General features: G+C 38.1%; 3 protein-coding genes across 3 annotated transcripts; all 3 read right to left on the bottom strand.

The window, feature by feature from the left end:
- Nucleotides 1-8351: 8351 nt before the first annotated feature.
- LOC140147480 (uncharacterized) lies at nt 8352-9662 on the bottom strand. The gene has a single exon (XM_072169256.1). The coding sequence runs from the start codon at nt 9660-9662 to the stop codon at nt 8352-8354; it is 1311 nt and encodes a 436-aa protein (XP_072025357.1).
- Nucleotides 9663-9781: 119 nt separating this feature from the next.
- LOC140147479 (uncharacterized) lies at nt 9782-10696 on the bottom strand. The gene has a single exon (XM_072169255.1). The coding sequence runs from the start codon at nt 10694-10696 to the stop codon at nt 9782-9784; it is 915 nt and encodes a 304-aa protein (XP_072025356.1).
- Nucleotides 10697-10945: 249 nt separating this feature from the next.
- Nucleotides 10946-12553, bottom strand: LOC140147478 (uncharacterized). The gene has a single exon (XM_072169254.1). The coding sequence runs from the start codon at nt 12551-12553 to the stop codon at nt 10946-10948; it is 1608 nt and encodes a 535-aa protein (XP_072025355.1).
- Nucleotides 12554-20756: the final 8203 nt, after the last annotated feature.

Raw genomic sequence — 20756 nt, 5'->3', positions numbered from 1 at the left:
ATTTTTATGCTCCTGGCTTTCTATTGATAACTTGAAATACCCCAATATTTTACAGCAAGAAATTTTAACAGATTGGACTTTTTACAGGAATTTTACTACTTTTATGAAAGTTTATAGCAAAAATCAAAGCTTCAAGAAAATTTTAGGACAGTAACATGTTAATTGCGCAAGATTGAATTGACTACCTAAAAAACCCCATAGAATTACACAGTTTGTAATTAAGGTGGCCCTCAAACAACTTGTAAATAGCAAAGGTTTGTAAATACAAATAATATGCAAATAAGCTCATTAATATTCATAAATACACAAATAACATGACATAAAACTATACACCACATCAGGCCACCATATCCAATCCCCAGGCCTGTAGCCAGGATTTTTTGTGGGGGAGGGGGGTGCTGCCAATCTCCATACCAAGTTGGAAGTTAATCGGTCTTTGCAATTAAACTGAATGAAAATGTAGCTAAAATATGCAAATCAGCTCATTAATATTCATAAATATGCAACTAACACGACACAAAACTATACAGCACATCTGGCCACCATATCAATTCACTGCACCAAGTTTGAAGTTGATCGGTTATTGTGTTTAAGCTGCAGAGTGGATTAATGAAAATGTAGGCAAAATATGCAAATAAGCTCATTAATATTCATAAATAGGCAAATAACATGACACAAAACTAAACAGCACATCAGGCCACTATATCCTATCACCATACCACGTTTGAAGTTGATCGGTTATTGTGTTGGAGCTGGACAGTGGATTAATGAATTTGCTTCCGCTTGGACAGGCAAACAACCAGGCAGACGGACAGACAGGCAACCATCTGGATGATAATATAAACCCCACATATATGTGGAGCCAAAAATCTTGTGAAATTTAACTTGCAGTAAAATGAATGAAAGCTTTAAGATTTACAGAACATTCAATACAGAAAAATAAATAATTAACTCTATGAAAAACATTAAATAAATGCTGAGTCAGCTTGAATAGCCTGTCGATTTGTGAACCACATTGCTGCATCAATTCATAACCTACATCCCAAACAATAGAAATCTAATGACAGGCCATCCAGTCTCTAAATCCCCCAGCGTAAACATCAAGAATGATAAGATGATCATGAACTACTGGCATTCCATCGTTAATGGATTCTGTAATGCATATTGATCTATCCTAGACACGTGGCTACAGAGACACGTGTGGTGAAACAAAGTCAGATTTTGTCAAATCATTGCTACGTTGGTTGCGAAATTACAATGCAGCAGGTTTATTTTGCTGGGACTCTTTTTGTCTATGCTTTGGCCTCCTACAAGATATGTTTGTACTATTTCAACAAGCAGTGCAGTGGGGGCATGATTTTCCCAGGCCCCTGCTGAAAGAGTGGTTCACACTGGAAATTGAACTGGCTTTTGCAGCTTGAAAAAACAAAAAACAAAAAACAGAACATTGCAAAACCACTCAAACAAGATCCTTTAAGTATTATATTTTGTACATTATGTGTAGATAACAAATTGGGAAAGCAAACAAGGTATACCTTGGAACTGTTCATATTTTACTATTGAATTTGCCCAAATTTGGCCATGTACCGCCTTTTGCATTGTGAAGAAAACTTGGCTCAACCAAATTTGTAACTTATGGTTATCATGGTTATTAGATATACATCGAAAATTGACCACAATCATGCAAAATGCCTTTTTTTGTGACACTAGATAATAAATAAATAATTTTCCCTTTTTCATCCTGAAAGAGGCTACATGACCCTAAAAAAGACAAATAAACATGTTTTAAAAACATTTAAAAACAAATTTCAGTCAAAACAAATACACTTCAGTCAAACTCTACACACCTCAGCAAAAACAAACCAGCTGCTTACTGCATACAGCTTAAAAGCCAGGCAGGTTTTTTGTCACCGAAAGCAAGAAATTTCCATGCTAATTAACATGATGCAAATTTTGCACAATAAATATTCAAACTTTTCATGCTCCCAGATAATTAATTTTTCTTTTACACAATGTTCGTAAGCATGATTTAGCACATTCTCACAGGTTGTGTAAAAAAACGTTTTTAAGGAGGAGATTGAATATCTGGACGTCAAAACACCCACTTGTGGGATTTGGTTTGATGTAACGGACCAGGACGCTTACTTGCTTAGGCAAGCACTACACGTGGTTGCTCTCACACGTTCATTTTGCAAACCAATAGATTTAAGTGACAAGGTCTCTGTGATTTAAAACACCAAATTCCACAATTTTCTGTGGGTGGTTTTAAATACTAAATTCTGTGATTTTCTGTGATGTAATTTCAATTCTGTGTTCACATTCCGTGATTAAAAATCACATTTCACAAATCAAAATGAAATATAAGCATATATGTGACCAGCTCCAACCAGACCCGGAAAAAGTCACCAGACATGTTTTTGAGTTATAGGCCTTTTAAGATGACATTAAAAAAAATGTATCAAATTTTGGATTATATAATGTATACGGATGACCAAAAATTTTGGCGGATGACCAGATTTTATGACATGGTCATCCGGCGGACCATATTTTTACCCTTAAATTGAACACTGCATAAGGCACTCAAACAGAACAGAACAAAGTGTACTGTTTCAAGTTGATTGTAGAGATGGAGAACAATGTAGTGCAAACACTCTACTGGATTGAATGCAAGGATAATTTCAATTTTGCATTACAGCAAGAATAAAATATTAATACCGTAACCACCCGGGTATAAGCCCACCTTCAGGTATAAGTTCACCCCCTAATTTTCAAAATATTCTGGGAACAAGGGTGCACTCGGCTATAAGCCCAGTACTAAATTTTGGCCAAGTTCTTAAATCAAATCAATGCTTTTCTCTCCCATTTAAGAACAAATATAAAAAATATCAGTTGATAATTAACATTCCACACTTATAATTGTAAAAAATTGACATAGATGATAGAAATTACTGGTACATGGGCATATACGAATGGGGATGACTTATCTTATTTCTAAATTCAAGTACTAGCCCCTCCCCGGATATAAGCCCACCCCCATTTTTGAAGTGAAATCTGCCTTCTAGGGGGGGGGGGCTTATACCCGAGTGGTTACGGTAAATAGCACTGTATGAGGAGTAATTTAATTACCTTTATTACAATTCTGTAAGTTTAAAATAAGGCTTTCAGGACAATACAAAACTTATATTTCCATATTTCAAATATTTCTACATTAACTATACTGTTAGATCTCATCTTGAAACTGTATAATTCCCAATGGTATTCCTGGATTAGACCGATTCTATTTTGGAAAAAATCGTGTTTCAACCAGCAAATTTGCGTAAAAAGTTGGCAACCAACTTGTTTTAGTTAATTTGGGTATGCTAAACTCGAATCTGTTGCCTGCCAAGCAGTATTTTGAGACAGTGACCCTCAAAAAGACCCCCCAAATAACCCCATAGGATCGTATAGGGGGCAAAAATTAAATTGATTCCAATAACACTTTCAAATATATCAAATTATGCCTCTGGCCAAACAGATAAGCCTACCAGAAATGTAATGTTTGTGCGTGTATGACCTATCGTCAAGAAGTTATGGGGCTTCAAAAGGTCTAAGATCAATTTGCTTGTTGTGTATGGGTAAAAAGTCAAAATTCTTCCAATTTCCGTAAAAGTTGAGGCAAACTGTTTGCCTAGCTCAGAGGTTTCAGAAAAAGAATAGTTTGCACTATCTTTGTTGCCTAGTTTAATAGCATGTTACACAGCAGAGTTAAAAGATATGTAGGATTCCATAGATGGATTCAATGGCATTTGTATTTATTTATCATCTATCTTCTGAACTTCACATTGCAGATAGTAAAAACTATTCGTTCCCCGAATCCTTGAACTTGAGGAACAGTTTGCATGTTTTGATGCTTGATTTTGACAACTTTTTACTGTATAATTCACATTTTAAAGCTGCTGCAAAAATTGTGTGCCAAATATTCTTTTTCTCGTTTTGCCCCACTAACAAAAATAGCTTGCTCCCATTTTACCCTCCACTAGGTCACAACAATATTCTGCAGCCCATAACCTTTAAGTTAGACTGTTTACAATGCGTTTATGTAATGCATTCAGCATCAATCTTGATAGGTTGAAGGAGGATGCATTTCATAATATAAACAGAGTAAAGTGATATCATAATATTTTGTTCTTCAAAGACAATTAATGGATTACAACTCAAGTCAATATTTTAGCATATATGACATTCAAGAACATCTACCATAACAACATTCAAGCAAGAGATCTGCCTGGAAAATAGTGTATGGAGCAGCCCGACATATCATCAGGACCTGGGAATTGAGGAGGTGGATTGTCAAATATGCGTCAAACAAATACAAGTACACATTGACATGCTAAAACAAAAACACACTTAATAAGTAATCTTTTATCAAAGAATGATCATATTTGACTTCAATTCCCCCCATCTATGATTATTACGCATAGCTGCATTTTATTTTTATAACTGGTAATTTGGTTTCTCATTTATTCATTTTCATTTATTCATACGCACTCTTTTAGTTTCCATCAAATTACAATCTGACGTCTTACTAATCTGACGTCTTCTTCTCAGTGTTTTTGCAGTCACTGACATAATTGCAAATTTAACTGCGCACATCTTCCAAGTTGAGCAATGCGCTGACGTACACATGTGAGAAACCAGGAAGGGAGCATTTTGAATAGCTCTCATGGTGCAATGACATCATTGACTGCACAAGGCCAAAAAGAATGGATCCAAAAGTGAAGTAAAGCAAGAACGTAACCAGTCTCACCCATGCTATTTACTACAGGGGACACACTCAGTACTAAGGTGTAAGCCTACATAATGTGCACTCCTAAAGACTCCTAGTACCATTCCCATCAAGGACCCCATATTTTTCATGTTTTCCCCAAAAACTCCCTTTTATGTATTTTGCTCATGTTATTTTTGTAAACGCAATGTTGCTTTGGCGAATTGCGTCCTAAGAAACTTTTGTATGTATGTATGTATGTATTATCCTATTCAAAGAACAGACCTTCCAGAATAGGTAGTCGTTATGTATTATCCTAAATATGCCACATTTTTCTTGTTTCCACCCTCATCCTGGGCCAATTTTGTCTTCCAAGACCCTTTTTGTGGAAACATTCTTACTGTTACAGCATTGGCCATCCCCACCCTGCGACTCAATTTTTAGAATCTGCATGCTGCTGCTGAAAGAGTCCATTTCATGATCTTACCTGAGAGGACCCCAATATTCTAGCATCTGCCTGTGAAACACCCCCATTTTTTAGCATATTCCTCCGAAAGATCCCTATTTTTCACACAATATGGCTCTTGAAAGACCATCATGTTGAAAGTTGCGGACGTGCATGCATGTCAAGTTCGCCAGTCCTACTTCAGCGATATTGATGGAATTACCATTGTTTTTAAGTGTAGGGGCAAACTTGCTTTGCTCCCCTGGTTAGCAGAAGCTTGGTACTAAATAATACAATCTTCGATGACTCGGAACCAACAACAAAAAGTGACACAAATCATCACAAATCCAAGGATACACTTTAGCTGAAACGTATCTTGATGATGTTTATTATCTTCACTTGCTATTCTTCTTCTTGTTCTTGTCACAAATACTAATTATGTTGGTTTAGGTAAAGATTAATTGTGTCTTTACCGAGAGCTTCTACACTACAATACATCAAAAACCAAGATGACAGCCTCCAGTGCCAAATTCGCACCAAATTACATGTGATTGATGGGCTGCAGGCTATGTTTAGCTTAACACTTCAAGGGCGCTCATCACATAAATAAACATGCCATAGGAATGCAATGATTAAGGATGCACAACACTTAAACAAACTTTGATTTTGGTAAATGGCATCAACATTCCGGCGCCTAATTGTCTGCTACCAGCAACAATTACTTCTTAAAACATAGTTTTGGTGTGCCATTTACTGACAAAACTGAACCTGTTACAAGAGGTGCCTTTGTGACCCCTTAAACTTCAAAACATCAAACTTGACTGAAAAAAAAACATGAAAAAAGTTTATGAAATCAAAAACCTTTATCTGAGATTCACTTGTGTGATAAAAAACTTGTATCAATGCTATGATTCAAAACAAAAAACATTTCAAAAAATTTCAAATGATTTGATCCAAAAAAAAAAAACCAAACAAACTGAGTTTTGGACATTTCAAAAAGTGATTTTAGCTTCACATGAAAGAATTATTTAGCTTCATTTTACATTCAAGATAGATGATGCTGCACTCAAGAGATAACTGCCCATGCCAACCAAAATTACTTGAAACAAAACCAAACAAAAGCCCACACAACAGGCACATTTTGGTGAGATTGGAAAAGCCAACAGAACACATGGGAGATACTATTTAAGTGCAACATGATCACAACATATCAACATGAACACACAATGTTTAGTTTGTAAACTAGAAATGCAGTCTGTTGCTGTCCTTTCAATCAAAGTACATAACTCTTTGCATGCGAATATCTTGTTTGGTACACCTTGTAAATGAGAATACAACTTGATATAATATGACTGCCTGTGCACAACCATAGCAGCCATGAGAAAAACACAACTTGATATAATATGACTGCCTGTGCACAACCATAGCAGCCATGGCCCAAATTTGCAAATTCAGTCAATCCAGGTTATAGTCAAAACACCAGATGCTGATTTACTTGATGCATTTACTTGCAAAGTACATGTAGAAGGGAATACACAATTACAAACTTGAGTGAAAGTATTTCAGACCTCGATCATGCATACCCTTTGATTAATAGCAGAGCAACAATTTCAAGAGAAATCAAATTTGAGCATTATCGAGATTCCAAAATACACGCAGAGAACATTACTTTCAAATGTGTATCCCAAATATGGATTACATGCTATACTGTACACATCCAACAAATTGTGCACACATTTTAAGCAGTAGAATACGATGTAGAATCTTGCAAATTAAAACTCCATGGGCCTGTGGTGTACCAAACTTTAAACAAACTTGCTAATGATGCACACTGGTTCCATCGGTACAAATTGCATGCATAGGATTCTTCTTTACAAAATCAAATTCACAGATGTGGTGATGTAGGTGTCAAACATGTTCATTCTTGATCTTGACGATGAGTTGTATACTGAATCTGGCAACTTCACACTAAACGCAGACACGCCGCTGTAGAGAGCGAATCACCAGTCTTCACATCTGTAGTACAGATAGGTTCATCCGTCATCACATCTGGTAGATATCTCATGATGAATTTGACAGTTTGCATCAGTTGTTCCAAAGTGAAAGCAAGGTGTCAGCTTGCCTTTCATGGCAATTTAACGTAAACTGATGTTTAGTCTTATTTTATATATCAGCTGATCCGTAGCTTAGCCTCCAGACTAAGTGGCAATTTAGCTTAGCTGATACCTTTTGGTTATAACGGTTTCAGTGACTTGTTGTTATAACACTATTAGTTCTTTAGTTCTTTACAAGTCCAGGCGTTTCACTGGTTTCAATGTTCGTCTTGGTCTTGCTTCTGGAGTACCTGACACTGATACAGTTTCATTGTTGGTAGCACTGGACGTAGTTTTAGGCTTGGTACTTGGGTTACCAAGTGCTGGTACTGGTGGATGAGCTGAAGTAGAATCTTTCTTCACTCCTATATCTTGATCTGGGACTTCTGATTCCAACAGCAAACACAGTTTATCAATGGGTCTGGTGAGAATGCTTGTCCTAGTTTTCACTCGCACACGTCGAACCAGTCCATCACTTGCTGGGAGAGTTTCAATCACCCTTCCTAGCGGCCAGACGTTTCTGGGTGTAGATTTATTTACAACCATGACGACATCTCCCACCTTGGCATTTCGCTGTGGGTGAATCCACTTTTGTCTTTGTTGTAACTGAGGAAGGTATTCTTTGATCCATCTGCGCCAAAACAGGTCTGCCAGATACTGGACTTGCCTCCACCGACGCTTGGCATACTGACTCAGCTTTCCTGCAGCGGCTGGTGGTAAGATCATGTCACTCTTTAGTTGAAGAAGGTGATTTGGTGTAAGTGGCTCTAAATCAGATACTTCTCCAGGAACATTGGTGAGTGGTCGGCTGTTAACTATGGCTTCTATCTCACACAGTAATGTATGAAGAGAGTCATCTGTTAGTATTTGTTCCTTTATAACAGAGCACATCACTTTCCTGATTGTCCGTATTTGACGTTCCCAGATGCCTCCATGGTGACTTCCTGCTGGTGGATTAAAGGTCCACTCAATCTCTCTTTGCAGAAGGTAGTCATGGATTCTGTCTTGATTCCAAGCTGCAATTTCTCGGCGTAACTCTCTTTCTGCCCCTATCAAATTGGTGCCATTGTCAGAGCGGATCTGTTTCACTTGGCCTCTTCTGGACACGAATCGTCAGTATGACATTTACGCAGGCATCGGTATCCAAAGACGCTGCCATTTCAATGTGTATGGCTTTGGATGCAAGGCAGACGAACACTACACCATATCGCTTGACTATACTACGGCCTTGTTTAACTTCTAGTGGACCGAAATAGTCCATTCCGACTCTTGAAAATGGTGGCTCTCCTGGAGTGACTCTGTCTTTGGGAAGATCACTCATCATCTGCTGTTGTACTTTTGCATTCCTCTTTCTGCAGGTGATGCAACTGTTGATAACCTTTCTAGCTGCTGCATTGGCATTTGTTATCCAGTACTTCTTGTGCAGATGAGCCAACATGTGGTTTCTGCCCCCATGTCCAGTTGCTTCATGGACGTCATGTAAAATCAACTTTGCAATGTGGGACTTCTTTGGTATGATTGATGGAAATTTTGTCTTTTCAGGTAGAGCTGACTTAGCCAGTCGACCACCTACTCTGATTACTCCATCTTCTATAAATGGATTAAGTCTGTAGAGAGGACTTGCTTTCTTAATCTTGCTAACTTGTCGCAAGTCGTCTTCTGGCTGACTGTCATTACTTCTCAATTGCAGCTCTTTTAGTGTCATAATTTCTTCTGGATATGCCTTGGTTTGGACATATACTATCACAGCTCTTTCTGCTTCTTGCATGTCAGCAACATTAAGCAAATCTGTAATGTTGCCATGCTCTTCATTCTCATCATTCTTTCTACCATCATCATCTCCATTATCAACTCTATCATCATCTCTATCATGACAGATCTTACGGAGATATTTCTTGACTCTGAGGATCCATGCAACACAACGACAAAGTTGATACCATGAGGAGAATCGTGTAAGTAGTTTCTCCATTGTATCTGTTGCTTCTTCTGTCAACGCTGTGTTGACTACTAATTTCTTTTTAACTTCTGGATCATCAGCTAGCTCTTCAGCGCTGTTTCCAATGGTAGTCTTTGGCCACTGGTTTTCTGCTTTGTGTAAGAAGTCTGGACCATCAGTCCACCTTCTATTCTTGAGGAAGCAATCAACGGCTAAGCCCCTTGAGCAGTCGTCTGCAGGGTTTGAGCTGGTTCCTACATACTTCCATTGGTGTGGCTGGGAGCCATCTCTAATCAGTGCGACTCGATTAGCCACAAAGGTGTGGAATCTGGCGGTGTCATTGTTAATATACTTGATCACGGTCTGACTATCAGTCCAGAAGTATGTGCTTTCGACCTTCAACTGTAGTTCCTTTTGCAACATGTTGTTGACCTTTACTGCCATTGCAGCTGCAGTTAACTCTAGGCGAGGTATAGTTATGATCTTCAAAGGAGCAACTCTTGCCTTGGCTGTCAGGAGAGTAAGATGCACTTGACCACTCTCGTTAACTAATCGTAAGTAACTCACTGAACCATACCCCTTATGACTTGCATCACAGAAGTGGTGCATCTGAACTTCACTTTCTTCAAAGTCCTTGGGCTTGAAACATCTTTCGATGGTGAAATCTGACAATTTCGAACTTCATCAAGCCATCTTTCCCAACGGGTCAGAAGCTCACTAGGAATAGACTCATCCCAACCAAGCTGCAGCTTGCTTAAGTTCTGCAGTATTTGTTTTGCTGGCAGGATTGCTGGAGCAACAAATCCTAGCGGGTCATAGATGGAGCTTACAGTTGCTAGGATGCCTCTTCTGGTAGGAGGTCTCTCTTTTACTTTAATATGGAAGCCGAACCTGTCGGTTTGTGGTGACCATAGCAACCCCAGCACCTTTTCTGATGGTAATTCTTCATTCTTCAAATCTAGTGTCTTTGTAGTCTCAGCTCTATCGTCTTCAGGGACTGACTGCAACACTTCTCTTGAGTTACTCAACCACTTTGTCAACTTGAAGCCACCATCCTTACACAAGCTGGTGAGATCACTGACGAGTTGAATAGCTTTGCTTTCACTTTCGATAGATTTGAGGTAGTCATCGACATAGAAGTTGGACAGCACTGTGTTGCATACTTCTTCGCTGTATTTCTCCTTACCATCATCAGCGGTCTTTCTCAGTGCAAAATTTGCACATGAAGGTGACGAAGTTGCGCCGAACAAGTGCACATTCATCCTATATTCCTTCAGAGGCAGACTCAGGTCACCGTAGGGCCACCATAGAAATCTTACTAAGTCTCTGTCTGGTTCTGGTACACACACTTGATGGTACATTGCTTTTATGTCTGCTACAACTCCAACAGGGTGCTCTCTAAACCTCGTCAACACACCTACCAAGTTGCTTGTCAAGTCGGGTCCTTTTAGTAATTGTGAGTTTAAAGACTGGCCCATGTACTTCGCCGCACAATCAAATACAACTCGTAGCTTGCCCTTGGTGGGGTGAAACACCCCATGGTGGGGACATACCACACCTTGCCATCCTTTCTATTGCATGCATCTTTGGGCACTTCTTCTGCATAATCATTTTTAAACATATCATTCATGAATGCAGTGTATTGGTCGTTGAAAACCGAGTCCCTTTCTAACTTCCTCTTCAGATGGCATGCCCGCTGTTCGCTTGATGTATATTGTTCGGCAATTTCATGTCATCATCTTTGAGCGGAAACCTACTTGGTAGTGCCCATCTACATACTTGATTGATGCTTCTACTCTGTTTAGGAATTGTCCTTCACTCACGCTTCTCTCTGGTTTATCATCAATGATTCGCTCATTGAACTCAGCGTTGTAGAGTTTCTCTAATTGCTGGTCAATAGTGTCATGTGCCTTAATTCTGTGGATGACTGATGTCCTTTTGTGTTCTTTATTTTTGACACCATACACTGTCCATCCAAGTCTAGTTTGGCAGGCAAAAGGTCCTTCACCTTGGCTGTTTACTACATGTATTGGCTCAAATGCTTTAGGCACATTATTTCCTATGAGGAGACCAATATGGCATTGAGATTCATCACTTAATCTTCCTAGCTTAACTTCTTCCATATATGGAATTGCATCAATATCATCCTGGTTGATAATGTCAGCCAAGTCACCAGGGATCTTATCTTGTGTGTATGCCTTTGGAAGAGAGATGATATTATTTCTGTTCATGTCAGAAACTTCTAAATCTTGGATGATTTCACTGTCTACTATGATATCATCTGTTATGGTTTCAATTTCCAATTTGGTTTTCTTGCCTTTAACATGCAGTTCCTTTTGCAGCCTTTCAGAACAGAATACAGCATCACTGCCGTTGTCGAGATAGGCGTAAGTTTCTACAGACATTCTGGAAACTCTTGAGTAGACTATGACTGGTATTATTGTGGGATATGATTCACTAGATTTAACTCCGGCGCCTGTAAGCCCACATGTCTGATTGGCAACTTCACCAGACTTCTTTGTCTCTTCCTGTTTCACATGCAGCACTGTTGGATGGCGCTTTTTACATGTCTTGCAGGTAAGCTTGTATTTGCAGATTTTACTGTAATGTGTTGCTTTCTTTAGGCAGCCAAAACAAACTCCCAACTCTCTTAGATACTGCAACCGGTCACTTATAGGCTTTTCCTTCAATTTGTTACACATTTCCAAAGTGTGATCTTTACCCTTGCAATATGTACACGGCTTGTCGGCTCCTGGGCTACTTGACGACACATTTGGCCTGGCTCCTGGACTATATGACATTACATTTGGTCTGGCTCCTGGACTATTTGATGTCACACTTGCCGACACAGCTTCTGTGTTTGTTGCTAGATTTCTTCTAGCTTTATAAGTCTGATAGTTTGGGTTTTTTACCCTTTCTTCCTTCTTAGTACTATCTTCCTTCTCCGTCGCACTTCTACCGTAGGCAGCATTAGTTGCGATTCTAGCCTGTTTTTCTAAGAAGGAGGTGAAGTCTTCAAATGTTACCACTTTGTTTCTTTCTTCTTCTACATAATCTACTTGTCTCCTCCATCTGTCTCTCATACTATATGGTAACTTCATCATCAACATTCTAATGTTTGCTGTACTTTGCAACTCATTAGTATAGCCCAGGCTGGTCATGGTATTCTTGCATTCTAACAAAAATAATGACAAATCTTGTAGCCCTGAACTATCACCTTTCACATTCGGCCACTGCCTCATCTTCGCTAAGTAAGCCTCTGCAATCTTGTGCTTATTACCATATTTCCTTTCCAGCAACCTTTTTGCTTCCAGGTAACCAACCTCATCATCCATGTGAATACAACTTTTCACCAAACTGTTGGCTTCACCTCTTGTGTACTGTTCAAGATAGTACAGACGGTCTCTATTGCTTTTGCTCTTATTTTCGATTATGAATTCAAGGCTCGTATGAAAGTAACATACTGAAGCGGGTCTCCAGTAAATGTCTGTAATGTCCGCTTTGGTAGACTCGCTTGTTTATGTTGTTCCACCAGCAGCCTTGTTAAGTTGTCTTGGTTGCGTGCCAAATTTTCTATACTGGTATCTTTATCTTCTTCTTTCACTTCTGTTGTATGTTGCCGTGGCAACATGACTTGTTTTTTCTTCACATCAGGCTCTGGTGACGGTTACTCTATGACCATACTTTACTGATGAAGGCCCGTCATGTTCATACTGTTCACTGTACTGTTCTTGACCATACTGACGATACTGTTCATCAATATTTTCATATTTCGTGGCTGACAAATAATGTGGGGGTATTCTGTCCCCTGTACTTTCTGATTCCTCAGGTGCTGCTGCAGGAAACAAGACTTCACTTTGTGGTGGAAAATTGACTTGCATAGTTTTACTGGTTGTTAACATGCTTCTAGGTTGAACTTGTTGACCTATATCAGCATGTACTTTACCATCAGTAGTCATACCCACTGCTGGCTGGTCTTTAGCAAATCCCGAATCCATGTGAGTGTATTTTGGTCTTGCCCCTGGATTTAGTCCTACAGCACCAATTGTATCTTGTTTAGCTAGGAACTTGCCATCAATTTCTTGACCTTCTCTAGTGTTGTGGTTCAACCACTGCCTCACTGATGTGTTTGTATCTGGTTGAGCTTCTGTGAGGTCATCAAGCACCGATTTTGGTCTACTTCTTAAGCTCTGGGATTTATGTTCATAATCCTCCAATACATCTATTTTAGCTTGCTCTATGTTTATTTCGGTCTTCATTTCCAACCACTCTCTTTGTTGTTGCAAGTCCCTTGCCCTGGCTTGCATTTCTTGTTCCAAGTCTCTTGCCCTTGCTTGGATATTAAATTCATCACTTTCTAAAGCTTGTTTTTCCTTCAATGCTTTGGCTCGACATTCTAGTTCAACCTTTCGAGTTGCAGCTTGCAATAATGCATATTCTGTACTTTTTGATAATGCATCACTTTTATAAGATCTTCTGCTTCTTAATTGAACTGCTTTTATGACTCGACATGATGTTTTCGATAGTACCGAAACGAGCTAATTAACTAAACGACGCCGATGCAAGCAACGAAAGCGTTTAATACTTTTCTAAAGTGAACAACGGTTCACAAATTTATGTGAGAAACTATACGTAGGACCTGTGTAAGGTGTGCTTTGTGAGGCTACATGTGTCGAAACCTGAAATAAATGCGAATGTCAGTATACACGAAACTTCGCTTGAATGCAGGCCCTACGTTGCTTACCGACGGGTGGGAGAAAGCTCGATGCACCCGTTTATTGTGTGCCGACGGGCGGGAGTAAGCTCTTTGCGTCCGTTTATTGATAACAAAATACCACAAAACTCTTTTTTAGGTAGAAGTCCTGTGTCAGTGTTGTATGATTCTATGAGTTATTCCTGCATGCACTAGCTGTGCAACTGCAAGATTACTAATGTCAGTATTAGAGTCAGCGTACATGCAGGCACTTTACTACCAAACTTTATTTGAATTGTCGTAAGCGACTCGCGACGGGTGGGAGTAAACTTGTTACCCCTTTATTAGATATTTATTAAAAAATACCACAAAGCTATTTTTCAGACGTAGTCCCGTGTCAGTTTGTGCTTGTGTTGTCGTAGCGCCTCGTGGGAGTGTTAGAAATGTACATGCAGGCACTACTACTGATATCTTTATTTGATTTCTACGATTCGGATTCATAGGCCTTGATAACTTCTTTGAAGTTCTAATCTATAAGCTTCTACCAAGTGTGCATTTATCTACATGCACACTCATTAATATTGCTATATTCAGTGACGTCTGACATGACTGGAGGCTGTGGTGACTGTCTGTGCCAATGCAATGTTTATGTTTACACTGCTGACACGACCTTAAGCTTTTAGCTATTTTTAGGTAAGCTTACAAAACAGACGCTCAACTGAACCTTTATTTGGTAACTATTTACCAACTATAGCATCTTCTTACAGATAATTAATCTTTACAAATGTAGGGGCAAACTTGCTTTGCTCACCTGGTTAGCAGAAGCTTGGTACTAAATAATACAATCTTCGATGACTCGGAACCAACAACAAAAAGTGACACAAATCATCACAAATCCAAGGATACACTTTAGCTGAAACGTATCTTGATGATGTTTATTATCTTCACTTGCTATTCTTCTTCTTGTTCTTGTCACAAATACTAATTATGTTGGTTTAGGTAAAGATTAATTGTGTCTTTACCGAGAGCTTCTACACTACAATACATCAAAAACCAAGATGACAGCCTCCAGTGCCAAATTCGGCACCAAATTACATGTGATTGATGGGCTGCAGGCTATGTTTAGCTTAACACTTCAAGGGCGCTCATCACATAAATAAACATGCCATAGGAATGCAATGATTAAGGATGCACAACACTTAAACAAACTTTGATTTTGGTAAATGGCATCAACATTAAGTTATTGATGTTTAACATAAAAATAAGCATCTCTCAGAATCTCTCTATTGTCTACATAAATGAGGGATTATTCAATGCGCTCATTTGATATACAGCTACTTGGAATGTCTATAACCTCTCAAAGCAATTCACAGCACAGTAAAGGAGGTCAATCTGTTTTATTTCACCACAATGGTTTTTTTTCTTCAAATAAACGAAAATAAAAAATATTACAAGAAGAATGCATAATGCAAATCCATATTAAGTGTGTCTCAATTGGGTTTCTCAGTTTTAGCTGAATCTTAGCTCAGCATTGTGTGACAATACTTTCATAGTTGTTGCTGACGTTGGACAAAACGTGTGCGTAGTAAATGCTGAAAAGTGATCAGATCAGGTGATTGGATGATTGAATAAGGTGATAATATACTAGCATATGATTGGTGGATTGAGTAACATCATATCAGAAGGACTTGCAACTGGTTATGCCCACTGTCCTATGTTTGTCTCTTACTTCCATGATTGTATCAAGGAGAATTATGTACTCATTACTCATTGCTTTTGCTATAATTTTAATATTATTTTTTAGAAAGAACTATTAAACTCAAAACATCAATTTTGGATACAGCCAGTTTTGTGACCAAGTCTGTGATATATGCATCATACGGATCCAAACAGGCCATCTTTGGTGGTTTGGGAGAGGGGGCACATTCACTGACCTTGGACAGCTACAACCTCTCTTGATGTACAGTGTGGGCCAAAAACAACTTTACCCAATTTAAAAGATTCATATCTCAAAATTGAAAGCCTGTTTCAAAATGTTATCACATATTCGTAAAGAACATCTTCTTAAGAGTATTTGGTGAAAAAACGATTCAAAAATGTATTAAAATAAAAATGTGACGCTAGTTTTAAATCAAAGGGTCAAAATTAACTTTGTCCACGCGAAGGCCTACTGGCAGTCACATCGCATCACTTGCAATAGCGAGTTCGATAGAGAATGAGAACCACTCAGTATACGCACACATTTGTTCAGCAATTTTATATAACACAATCAAATAAATAAACAAATAAACAATTCAAATGTCGAGCAACGATATTCCGTCATGACATGCAGCTTTCATGCTGCAAAGATATAATAAACAAATTTCTTCAAATATGCGCAAAGCAGTAACCTGAGACCTCATATTCTGTCATTACGAAATGTTATCTACAAGAAAGTTTGAAGTTATTGAACTTATTGCGTTCGTGGTATGTTCGGCAAATTCTTGCGTCGAAGACTGACTCGGGGGTTAGCTGCATGTTCCTTTGAACTGCTGCAATATTTGCAGCTGAATGGCCAGCTCTTGGACGTCCGCTTCGTGCTTTGTATCCATTCATCACATTTCGAAATTGTGAAAGTTGTTGGTATGTAGAGTTATGGTAGGTTTAATTTCGGCGGGACTCTTACGTTCGGGAAAGCGAATCCGAAATTGACGCTGCACTTCCTGCTTCCTGTTCTTAAGTATACCTCTGCCATAAAAGTCCTCTCTTGTGTTGTTAATTGCCTTACTAAAGTATCTTGACACCTTGCAAACCTATCTAGAAATAAGCCACGCAGTCACAAAATGCACAAAGACCTATTTAAAATTCAAAAATTGCTCCAGGTGAAACCTTTGTAACTGCGTAATTGTTATGCTAATTGTTGGTCAAAGACAGGAGTGAAGTTCGAGTACATGACAAGTACATGGGGATTAAAATCGATTGTATTTCGTTCATGCATGTAAAACAATAACTTTTCAAAGACAAGACAAACGTGTTCACCAATTACATGTATACCTAACGCATATGTATGCCTTGCTCTTAGCAATCGAACACATTCCATTGAATTACGTGTGGACAAAGTGAATTTTGACCCTCGGACGTAAAACTAGCACCATTTTGTTAATTTAGCTTCTTTTGCTTTCATTTTTTCATCACATACTTTTAGAAAGATATACATTTACAATATGTAATAATATCATGAATAGCTTTTCTACAATTCGAGCAACCCCCCTCTGAAATTGGGTAAAGTTGTTTTTGGCCCACACTGTATACTAAAGCAACAGATCCCATATTAGTGGTGAGCACTATTTCATACAGGCATTTTTTACCCATTTTTTATTTATTTAAAGTAGTCAGATGCTTCTTGTATGTAATTTATCCCATAACCACAAGCCTGGCACAAGACTACCGTATTTCGTCAAATAAACGCCCCCGGGGGCGTTACATTTTCCCAAGGGGGGGCATTTATTCAAGGTCAATTTTAGAACGATAATTCCCGTTAAAATCATTAGGTAAAGTAAAAACACACGCTAAAATGACGAACTATGAACTAGAAACACGACTTCTGGCTCACTTCCGGGTTTCCAATCCAGATTTTCGCCAATTATTGACGCAATTTACGACCATGTGGACAACTTGGTAAGCTTACTACTACACAAGATAGCATGGAAATATCGGCATTTTTGAAACATCTTGGTTGAAAAAAGTGGTGGGGGCGTTTATTTGAGGGGGGCGACTATTTGACGAAATACGGTATTTTAATAAAAGCACCTCAATCAGGAAATATGGCGTATGTGATGAGAAGTTGTGAAGAATTAAAACATGGAATAGATGGGATTTGTCAAGGGTGATAATACAATTCATATTAACCTTAATTTTCAGATGCTACTCAAAAGAATTAACCAATAATCAGACCAATAAGATGAAATGCTTTCCTTTCTACTTACTGTAATGATGGCTTGAGTATAGTCCCACCCGTTTTTTATGTGAAATTTTTTAACAATTGGGGGGGGGGATTATACTCGAATTTAAAAAAAAAAAAAGTTTAGTTTTTTTCGGTTTCGGAGTGTCCCTGGACCTAGACCAAAATGCTAGGATCATACAAATTCAATGCATTTTGAAATCATTAATAGAGTATGACATGAATACAAATTATCAATTTTCATATTAAAAATACAAAACATCTTGATTTTTTTTTTTTTTTTAATTTCTGAAATTTTTCGAAAATTTGGGGGTGGGACTTTACTCGAAGGTGGGACTATACTCGCATCAGTATGGTACTTACTAAACTTTATTTGATTCAGTAGGCTCGGGCGACTAAGTCGTTAGTCGTGACTAGTACTGGTAGTCGCGACTACGACTATTGAAAACCAAAAGTTGACTCACACAACTATATTTTTATGTTAAAAAATCATTTGAAAGTGCCAGATATCTGAATCAGACAACCAAATACTAATATAAACTACAACGAAAATGTGATAAAACGTTAATCATCGTCTTACAATAGTAAAATTAACCAACAAATCATCATTAAATTGGTGTTGTTGACTTGTATCATAAATTTGCCCCAATCTTTCACCCGATTTTCGGTCCAACTTTTTTACCACAGATAGTCGCGAGTAGTCGTAGTTGTGACTATTTGCTGCGACTAGTCGACTAGGAAAAAGGGATAGTCGCCCAACTCTATGATTCAGAAGCCTATAAACTAAACACCCAGTTTCCCCAACTTATCAAATCAATGTTACAGTTGTCACAAAAATAAAGTTTGGCAATGCATCAGTACAGATCACAAAATTATTAAAAGGATTTATCCCGAGAGAAAAGGTTAAATTTAGTAGATCTTGTGATGTACCATCCCACTCAAGTATGTGGAAGGAATAAAATCAATCTGCTCTAGACCCCACACATCCCTTGGCACTTTGAGCTCCGAAGTGTAACATATTGGATGCACATATATAATTAGCTTGAAACTGTTGATTACCATTGGCATTATTTTTACAATCACAGACATATATGGTCTTGAGAAAAAGTCCCAAGTCACTGCTTTGTATCCAGACAAAATTAGATTACATTAGGTGGTTGTACTGCTCATCAGCACTATCTATGCTGTCATATCATCAGTATTGTGAAGAAAAAGAGTGATCACCATTCAAATATCTGCCACTGGGTGGCCTTGTAATGGCTGCCCCCATCAGCTCTACTCCATTTCATAAAATTGATTTTATATTATCTATGCACTAGGCTGCTCATTGATCCATTCTTGAAGTGGACATATTAGCTCTGCATGTATTAACTCTATGTACAGCTGCTTCTTACCTGCAATACATGACCGACTTTCTTTGCCGTTGAGACTGGCGACATCAGATTGGCAAGAGACGATACCTTCACTAGGGAGCGCAGCCTCCTTGTACTTGTTCCTGCAAAATTCATAAAATGGATATAAAAATTTACTACAAGCATATGGGATGCGTAATATGAAAGTAATATTAGACAAAAATAATGCTGAATTCAAGATGTCAAATAGGAATGGTTTTTTAAAAATCAATATCAAGACAAAAGAAGAGACGTCATACATGTGTTTGGAAATTACAAAAATTTCATATGCTAAAACTGAATAAAGCGATTCAGCTGCTGCTTTGCAAAGCCTCTAATGCTAAAAAGCTCAAATTGGACTAAATAACAAATAAGGCCCTTCGCACTTGATTATTAGTTTCCTGTTAAAGATTTTGAAAAAGGGATGAGGTGACTTTTAATTATTAATTATTAATTATCTTTTATTTTCTTTATTTAGTTTGAACTATTACAAGCAACTATTGACTCGTTTTGACTAGAGCGGGCATTTAATTATTTCACGACAATATTTGATTTTATAAATAAGTGAAGGTGGAGTTGAACTCTTTGTTCATTTATCATTATTGTTGATATTTTTAAAGTCATAAAATGGCAAGTAGAAGTACTTGAAAGTTACTTTAAAGGAGAAAATTAAAAATAAAATAATTAATTATTTTGAGATTTTCAATTATGGACGCGGGCGGTAAACAGGAAACTAATAATCAAGTGCTAAGGGCCTAATGCGTAAATTTCAGGAATAAAAACAGAGGAAATCAGCTAAAAAGAGGAACGTTTCAGGTCTGTTAATATTCATAAGTATGCAAATAACATGACACAAAACTATACAGCACATCAGGCCACTATACATATAACATGACACAAAACTATACTGCATGTCAGGCCACCATATACTATCACAATACCAAGTTTGAAGTTGATAGGTTATTGTATTTAAGCTACACAGTGGATCAATGGTTTTGCTTCCGCCCGCCCGTCTGCCCCGACGGACAGTCAGCCACTGCCCAAACACTGCCTAGAGATGTTTATGATTTGAGTGGCCTGCATCTGGATTTGCATCAAGTGCATCAAGTTGGGATAGTGAGGTAGTGAGGTGGGGGTTGCTCCTTGAATTAAACCATGGTTTTATTTATAAGTTACAATCCTATCTGCTGAATAAACCAGCCAATCAGAAGCATACAGCACTGCAATATCATGGTTATGTTGAACAAATTTCAACTCTCTGCACTGACCAAAAATTCACCATGGGCAAGATTTTACCTCAGATAATCTATGATTTTACATCGCAGAGGTCATAAAAAACTGGCTCAAACAACATGGAAGCTAGTATGTGAAGTATTTGTCTTGCATAAATCACCGTGATAGTTGACCCATTTTTGTTTATGAGTACCACTATTGAGTAAGTAGCCTCTTGACCAGGCTGTGCACCTAATTTACCTTTGTGGTTAAGCTTGCGAAAATATATTTTTTTTAATAAC

The sequence above is a fragment of the Amphiura filiformis genome, chromosome 3 (assembly GCF_039555335.1).
Source record: "Amphiura filiformis chromosome 3, Afil_fr2py, whole genome shotgun sequence".
NCBI classification, from domain to species: Eukaryota; Metazoa; Echinodermata; class Ophiuroidea; order Amphilepidida; family Amphiuridae; genus Amphiura; species Amphiura filiformis.
This window is presented reverse-complemented; position numbering and strand designations above follow the sequence as displayed.